Raw genomic sequence first — 8808 nt, forward strand, 5'->3', positions numbered from 1 at the left:
TAACTAGTAATGGTGGAGACTCGTTTTGGTTGATTGATTGGTTGTCAATTGTTGGTATGATATTAGGACGTTTGGTTGTTGATTTGAGACTGTGAAATTTTTGGGATAGTCCAAAAACAGAGGAAGCTCTGTCCGATTTTCTGTAAAATACCGAAGAGGCTTACTTTGGGGCACTTGCTCCTGGGTGCCGGTCATGAGCCTAAATTGGGTGGTGACAATATATTTACAAGTAAATAAAGCTATTCATACATTTAAATATAATGGAATAAACAGTCCTAAAGCTTGGCTAATAGTTACAAGTTGATATGCCTAAGATGGATTTTAGATGGCAGATAAAAAAAAATTTAAACATAATGAGAAGACATACTCGGAAAAAAAAAAAAAAAAAAAAAGAGGCAGATATCTATTAGTGAAAATTTTTCCTTTTTCCTCTTAACATTTCTTTCTTTTGGATTTGTTCATCCTAGGCTTTGTTTTCAAGTTGTAACGAGCCCTCCCTCATCAATTTTAAGCTGAGGCTGTTAAACCGTTCACGAGAATACTGTCGCGATGCTTTTCTCCAATCCGTACCAGCCTTCATCATCGCAGCAAATTCCTCATAACTAATTCGACCATCCTGCATTATGACAAAATGAGACACAGCTGAGCTCCCAAACTCCGCGACAAGCTAGTGCAAACAAGTCGGATATTTGACACATACTTCAAGGCATGTTGTTATTAACGAGAGTCTATCAAAAACAGTGTCTCTGTCCGTCCAGAGTAGGGGTAAGGCTATGTACATCCTACCCTCCCCAGACCCCACTTGTGGGATTTTGTGGGATTACAATGGGTTGTTGTTGTTGTACTTCAAGGCATGTTGTTAGAAATGAAAGAATAAACTTTAAACAAATCGGCAAAGACAATGAAAAACTTTTAACGACAATTTGATAGCAAAGGAAGAACTTTCAAGGACAATTTGATAGTAAGTGCACATAAACAGACACAGATACTGACCTTATCCGTGTCAACATCATGCATAATGGCATTGATGACTTCCTCACTAGTGTTGTCGTCCTCATCACTTAAGGCACAACGCAGCTCTTCGATTTCTATGTAACCACTTTGGTTTTTGTCGAAAAATGAAAATGCTTTGTGCAGGTGTTCATCATTAGCCATCTTTCTAAGATGAACAGATACAGCAACGAACTCTGCATAATTTAAACTTCCATCTCCATCAACATCGGCCTGTAAAACCAATACAGGAGATAAAAACATAAGAAAACAAATATTTGAAATAAAATAAATGATAAAAAGAATAAGCATTCGGCTGGTCAAAGAGCCAAAAAGAATCTAAAAGCACAAAAAAGTTTTCTCTGAAAATAATAAGCACCGAATTCAGGTTTCCAACGCAAGCAAAATGTCAAGATCCTTTTGCTATAGATTTTTCTGCACTGAAACAATCATCAGGTAGATGTACACCATTACAACTTACATTGACCAAGTATGCTTCGCAATTAATCAAAATCCTGATATCAGGATCAAGGACATAAGTGTAGTGTGGACTTCTCTTCAACAACTACGACTACATCCCAAACTAGAGGTGTCCGCTAGCTATATAAGTACTCACATCTTTCCACTCTCCATGGATACAAAGGGCAGCCCGGTGCACTAAGCTCCCGCTATGCGCGGGGTCCAGGGAAGGGCTGGACCACAAGGGTCTGTTGTAAGCAGTCTTACCCTGCATTTCTGCAAAAGGCTGTTTCCCCGGCTCGAACCAGTGACCTCCTGGTCACATGGCAGCAACTAACCAGTTACGCCAAGGCTCCCTTTCTCTCCATGGATACACATTAAGAATTTTTTAAAACTAGAGGTTCTCTAGATTTCATACTTAGCTTTCATCGACATACAAGTCGCTAACCTAACTAAAAAGACTCTTGCCAAACATTGGACCGGTGTAAGTGTACCACCAACATCTTAGCCATAATCCAACTAGTTGCACTGTGGATCCGCGCATTTGGAGGACTACATAGGACATGGCCATATCATCTCAGACACCTGCCTTCTCCTTGAGGCAGAAAGTTCAAAGAGAGCCCAACGGTGCAGCAGGCCATACTATTAGCAGCTAACTTTCAATCTTTTGTTACCCCCTGGTAGAGCTATAAGAGAATCAAATAGAGCCAAGAAACAGGGCATGAGAATGCTTACAGCTTCCATGAGAATCTGAAGATCAACATCAGAGGTCTGATGGCCAAGCTTCTGCAAACCATCTTTAAGTTCTCCAAGGTTTACCTGGCCCTTCTTTCCAGTATCCATCATTTCAAATGCGTCCCTCATTCCCGCCACTTCCTCCGCAGACAAAAACTCAGCTATAACCTGTGCATGAAACACAAGAAAGTAAAGACATCATGGAAATAAAAAAAAAACGAAACTTGGTCAAAGGACAGGATCTTCTCTCTCCTTTTTTATGATGAGAATTAAAATTATTATAAAGTAGCACAAGGCAAGTGCAATAAATAGTCTGACAATCTTCTCTCCTTATAAACTATTATAAAGTAGCACAAGCATGTGAATACATCTTTTATTGGACAGTGGAGAATCCGGAGCTTACAGATATGATTGTTTATATTTACCGTTAGAGCTTTTTTCTTGAGCTTGTTCATCACTGAAAACTGCTTGAGCCTTGCTTTTACAGTCTCGCCCAATGAGACGTTTGGTGCTTTCTTTATATTTTGTAACCAGGGATGCTCTGCATCCACATGAGTCAAAGCCGCCAAAAAAGACATTTAGAGAGAGACAGAACAGATGAATGAACTAAAGTATCTCAATGATCCACAAACATTACCAAGAACTCGCTCAGCTGTGAGACGTCGAGTTGGATCTGGATCAAGCATTTTCTTTACAAGATCCTTTGCATTATCAGAAACTTTAGGCCATGGATCCCTCTTGAAATCAATCACAGAACGAATAATTGCTTGGGCTACTCCTTGTTCAGTCTCTATAAATATGAAAAGGAACTTAAAAGTATCAAGAAATGTTAACAAATTGTGAAGCCGAAAATATCTGCATCTACGTTTTTTAATGATTATACAAATGAAGCAATAAAAGAAGCAGACCTGCCCAGAAGGGCGGAACACCACAAAGAAGAATGTAGAGTATAACTCCAGCACTCCAGACGTCAACCTCTGGTCCATAATTACGCTTTAGAACCTCTGGAGCCATGTAATAAGGACTTCCCACTATCTCATTAAAGTGTTCCCCTGTTAAAGAAATAAAGATTATTCCAAGTGTTTAATCTTTTTTGAGCATGATAAAAGGGCTCAACTGACTGTTTCATTACTAATTCCATTACCAGGTTTAAAGAAAACCGACAACCCAAAGTCAATTGCTTTCAGTGGAGCTGTTTCTTTCTTGTTACCAAAAAGAAAGTTCTCGGGTTTGAGATCACGATGAATAACCCCATGCCTGTGACACATCTGCAATACCATTGGAATTTTATAAATTGATTATTGACATACTAAAACCAGAGAGCAAAACTTGACCATAAACTTAATCATTTCCACCCTTTAAGAGAAAATTACAACTTCTGCCTTGCTCATTGAAAATCAGTGCATTGGGCAATCCTTTACAAGACAGATTCATGATTTACATATGAAATAAGATTCCTACCAATATATAAGTATTTCATAATGTCATGCAGGGAAGGCCAAATTAATAGTTGTTTCAGAACAGCCGACCACATTTACTTCAGCATACAAACTAAAATTGATTTCCATTATCATTTCCCTAAAAAGTACAGTTTTTCCAAACTTTGTTTGCAACAACCAAATTCTGTGGTAGGCCACTAGCTAATACTCCTTGAAAACAAGTAACGCTTCCACTTAAAAGAGTTAGAAGTTAGAACAAAAGATAGCCTCTTCTCATTACAATTCGGGTGTAAGGGAACTTCCATGATACATAAAAACCAAATGGCGTCTATTAGGGACTAAGAAGCTGATAAAAACTATACCTGAACAACTTCAACGACAGTCCTCAAAATTCCAGCTGCTGCCCTCTCGGTATAGTGACCTCTAGCTACGATACGGTCAAACAACTCACCACCCTCACACAGTTCCATCACAATGTGCACTGCATTATCATCCTCATATGTATCCTTCAAAGTCACAATATTAGGATGCTTAGGCAAATGCTTCATGATCTCAACCTCTCTCCTAACATCATCGATATCCACTGCAGTCCTTAACTTCTTTTTGGATATCGATTTGCAAGCGTATTTATCGCCTGTGTCCACTTCAGTGCATAGGTAAGTAACCCCGAATTCTCCTCTTCCGAGCTCACGACCCAAATCATACTTGTCATGTATGTTCTGTCCTGTTGGTTCTTTCAATACAACAAGCTTAACTCCACCCCCAGATGCCCCATAATCAATTGAAAAGGGGTTTGGTTTGCTCTTTTTGTTCTTCTTTTTTTCAGCAGATTTGCCGGGTTTCACACAGCAATTACCCATGATGCTTTACAAGATCAACTCCTGAAAAATATCAAATACAGATCAAAAATTGATTTTTGAAATAACTTCTGTTTTTACAAAGAATGCTTGAAATGAGTAGTAAATTAAATATGATACTTCTGCCAATAAAAACAGCAAAAATTCAAAATTTTCAAAGATTTCAAGAATAGGAGATCTCCAAGAGTGGAAATTATTCCGATTCTGAGAAAAGCTAAGTATTAATTTTCATTCCAGAAAACAATTAAAAAAAATAGGAAAAATGGGTAATAAATGAAAAAAATATCAGAAACTATGAAGCTTTAAGAACAATGAAATGCAGCAGAAAAGCCAAAACCCCACCTCAAAAATGTTGCTTTTTCCTCTATATTAGGGAGAAAAATCCTGAAAATATGATAAAGCTAAAAAGGCTGATTCTTAAAATAACTATTTTTTAAATAAATGATTCTTGAAATAACCATCAATTAAATATGATATTTCTTCCATGAAAACAATAAACAACAATCAAATCCAAGCTATATAATCAAATGGTTCAAGGATTTCACGGAAATAAGAAGCATGAATTCAAGGAAAAGATCTCCAAGAATCTTGGAAATTAATCGATGTATTAAAAATATTTTTTTTTTTAAAAAAAGAAGAAGCTAAATACAGAGGAAACCCAGAAAAATATAAAGCTTAAGAACAGTAAAATGCAACAAAAATTAAATAAGGAAAAAAAAAAAGGAACCCCACCTGAAAAATGCTGAACTTTTTCCTCTGAATTATGGGTTTTAATAAATTGATCAATTTCAAGAAACAATAAGAAACATGAATTCAGGGGAAAAAATCTCCAAGAATTTTGGAAATTAATCAATCCATTAAAAAATATAAGAAAGCTAATTATAGAGGAACCCCAGAAAGCAATGAAGCTTAAAGAACAATGAAATGCAGCAAAAAACTATAATAAAAATAACTACAAAAAATAAAAGGAGAAACCCACCTGAAAAATGTTGATTTTTTCCTCTGTATAATTGTGTTTGTGTATTGATATTATAGGCCAAAAAAGAAAAGCTAAAATGTAGAAAAGAAGAAAAAAAGGGAAAAAGATAGGAAGAAATCATGAAAAAAATCGGCCATGGGCAGAAGAGAGAGAGTCAAAAAAGCTCTTTTGCAGAGGCTTTTCTCTCCTGCAATCCTCTCTCTCTCTCTCTCTCTCCTGTCTCTTCTTCTGTCTCTATTAGCCTTTTTCAAATTTCTATCTTTAGTAATTTTTCACTTTTCTTTTACATAAAATTAAATACGTAGTAAATTTTTTATGTGTTTCAAAAATTAAATATCCTACGACTTTGACAAGAAAAAAATTAGTTTGTATTTTGGTTTTTCTTGAGGTGGTGTCTATAAAAATTTATGCTTATCTAATAAGAATGAAATTATCGGATAGTCGTTACATCTCATAAACACGTATTGGATAGCTTTATCTACAAGGAGATAAAGCCTTCCAACCATGAATTAGTAGTATATTTTTTCTTTTATGTCACATAAAATATTTTTTTATGTCTGAAAATGATTATCGTGCTTTAACTTTAAAAAACAACTTCTAGAAATGAATTTTAACTAACTAGTGGTTATTTTTGTATAATCTTCTAATGGTAATATCTGAATAAGCTTATACGGACCTCAGCAAAATTAGGATAACTCTATCCAAGGTGATTGGAATTTTTTTATTCATGATTTCAATTGAATTAAAACGCGCGCGTAGACACACATATATTTAAAATTTTGAAAATAAGATTAAATCTTAAATTGATAATTTAAAAGTATAATAAATTTATTATCATTAGCTTTAGGGGTTGATCCGTCAAATTTAATGGTGAGTTTGCCTCTAGCTTTGTGTCTCTTTCCATTAAGGTCTACATATATAAGAATCTCTCCTAACTTTTCATCATATATGTCATCTTCATTTATCGTTAAGCTACACATTTTCTTCTTTAGCTAAAAAAAAAAACTACACATTTTCTTTTTCTTTCTTTTCCTTTTTTATAATTGTGCCCACTTCGAGATGGATGGGCGTAATCAATGTGCTGCCAAGGATTCAATCTTATATCATTTCGTATTTTCTTCAAAGTTCTTGCATAGCTCCATACACATTTATTGTCTCCATTTTAACATAACATGGACAATGAGATGAAGATAATAGAATATGCATCATAGTAAAATCAATTAATAAAACGAGAAACGGACAGGCAGTGCACAAGGCATTCCACATTTAAATAGAGTCTTGGACAGGTCACAACCCGAGAGATGTGATGTAGACAACTTACTCTAGAATTATCTCTTTGTGACCTATAGGTCACGAGTTCGAGCTGTAGAAGCAGCCATTAATGCTTGCATTCGAGGAAGGGCCGCATCCAAGGGATGTTATGTAGACAACCTACCCTAATACAAGCATTAGTGGTTGCTTTCACGGCTCGAACTCGTAACATATAGATCACACAAAAATAACTTTTACCGTTACTCTGGGGCTTTCTTCCAAATGCACAATACATAATATTCAAAAAGTGCTTTATTATATAATATATGATGAAGACTAAACAAAGACGTTAAATGATGATTGATTATCCTAAAATATTTTTGAAGAAAGATATCGTTTATCAATAGTAAAACGGAAAATGGCCAAAAACACCCCTATCGTTTGGTAAATGGTTTATTTCGAAGCTCCATCCATCTTTTGGTCCAAAAATACACTCGATGTTATCTTTCAGACTAAAAATACCCCTGCGACTAATAGAAATTTCTATAGTCCCTTTTTTAATGTATTGACAGCACGTAATTGGGCAACATGGCTCCCTTGTCCATATCAAATATAACCCGCCCAGATTTAGACTCGTACCAGTTTATTGGATCAAGCCACTGAAGTTTTTTAACCTTAACCCAACATCTTATCCCTTTCTCCTCCATTTTCATCACTTTTACTAAATAACTAAAAGGCCAAATACATATACAGACCCTTAAAGTTGCCAGAAAATCTCATTTAGACACTTGATTTAGCTTTGTTCTAATTGAACATAATATTATGTTCATAACCATACATATTAGGCACAACTAGCTGACTTGGCACATAACGTGGATCGCACAACATTTGAGCGTGTGAATGTTATTACACGGGGACTCTAACGATAATATTTTAAAAAAATAAAATAAATATATACCTATTTAGACCTACCCAATTTTATATAAACCCTAATTTCATTCTCTTTCTTTTAGTTCCGCCCTAATTGCTTCCAAATTAGGTCGAGAGACATCTTCTTGTTTCCAATTCTTCTTCGTTTCTTTCCAATTCTTCTTCGTTTTTTGTAATTCTTCTGAATTTCTTTCTAATTCTTGCCTCTTTTCTTCGTCAAAGCAGTTTTATCGTCGAGTTCGTCGAAGGCACCTCCCACTGATGTTGTATACTGTAATTGCGGTCAATTAGCAAACTTCAAGATATCATTGACTGATCATAACCCAGGTCAAAGGTTTTACAATTGCAAAATTGGAAAGGTAAGCTTAATTTACAGTGATAAATCGAAGAGAATACACTGAAAATACAGTGAGAATGGAACGTAATTGATGGAATTTTTCTAGAGATTTTTCGGACCTCTAATAGCCATTCTTCAATTTGCTGATATTGTTATCAACTACTCTCTTTGTCCTAGACTCCCAATTTGTATGACACCTTTTCTCTTTTTAATTTGTTTAAAAATAATAATATTTTTTTATCTATTATAAATAAATTAACTTTTAACTTTTTATTTTACTCTTAATTATATGATTTAATTATATAAATGTCTATTGTACTTGTCTTAGATCACATATATTAAAAGGTGTTTCCTTCTTTCTTAAATTTCACGCCCAACTAAATAACAAAATAGGACGTAAAATGTATTAATAAGTACATTTTAGGAAGAACAAATCTACACATTGACACTAACCAAATACAAAAAAGATAAAGTGAAATGATCACTTATTATTCTGAATTGATTTTAGAAAATCAGAAAAACAAAAGGTTTTGTATCCTGTCAAGATAATAACAGTAACAACTAATGAGAGCTTTTATTTAGCTCTAATTTGGCCATAAATGAGTTCTTTTTTTCAAATTTTATTTTCAAACATCTGTTTGTTTATAGATTTTAATCATTTTTTGGCAGATTTTAAAAACAAAATCTTCAAATCCCAAAAATAGCTCTAGAGTAATTTTTGAAAATTTACAAAACTTCAAATTCTTTTCAGGTAAAATGTATGTTCAAATACATTTTTAATTTTCAAACATCATTTTTATCTCATCTTTAAAAACTTAATTTTTAAAAATT

The 8808-nt window shown here is 34.4% G+C and overlaps 1 protein-coding gene across 2 annotated transcripts; it reads right to left on the reverse strand.

The window, feature by feature from the left end:
* Positions 1-438: 438 nt before the first annotated feature.
* LOC104220382 (calcium-dependent protein kinase 8-like) lies at positions 439-5678 on the reverse strand. 2 transcript variants are annotated; one of them, XM_009771245.2, is made up of 9 exons: positions 5460-5678; positions 3986-4504; positions 3329-3452; positions 3093-3236; positions 2822-2974; positions 2610-2725; positions 2185-2352; positions 994-1224; positions 439-616 (listed from the first exon to the last, which is right to left on the reverse strand). In XM_009771245.2, exons 2-9 carry the CDS (start codon positions 4481-4483, stop codon positions 464-466), a joined length of 1587 nt encoding a protein of 528 aa, XP_009769547.1. In that variant the 5' UTR covers positions 4484-4504; positions 5460-5678; the 3' UTR covers positions 439-463. The 2 variants fall into 2 exon arrangements, with proteins under 2 accessions (XP_009769547.1, XP_070012435.1); XM_070156334.1 differs by lacking the exon at positions 5460-5678 and adding an exon at positions 5213-5339.
* Between the last annotated feature and the right edge of the window lie 3130 nt (positions 5679-8808).

Source organism: Nicotiana sylvestris, chromosome 9 (assembly GCF_000393655.2).
Source record: "Nicotiana sylvestris chromosome 9, ASM39365v2, whole genome shotgun sequence".
Lineage (NCBI taxonomy): Eukaryota > Viridiplantae > Streptophyta > Magnoliopsida > Solanales > Solanaceae > Nicotiana > Nicotiana sylvestris.

What these genes read in the sequence shown, in the direction of transcription:
- LOC104220382 (XM_009771245.2), bottom strand. Translation starts at nt 4,483, where the DNA reads ATGGGTAATTGCTGTGTGAAACCCGGCAAATCTGCTGAAAAAAAGAAG. An exon ending in GTCGGTTTTCTTTAAACCTG is followed by an intron (nt 3,237 to 3,328) that starts GTAATGGAATTA and finishes TTTCTTTAACAG; the next exon opens with GGGAACACTTTAATGAGATA. An exon ending in CACAGCTGAGCGAGTTCTTG is followed by an intron (nt 2,726 to 2,821) that starts GTAATGTTTGTG and finishes ATGTGGATGCAG; the next exon opens with AGCATCCCTGGTTACAAAAT.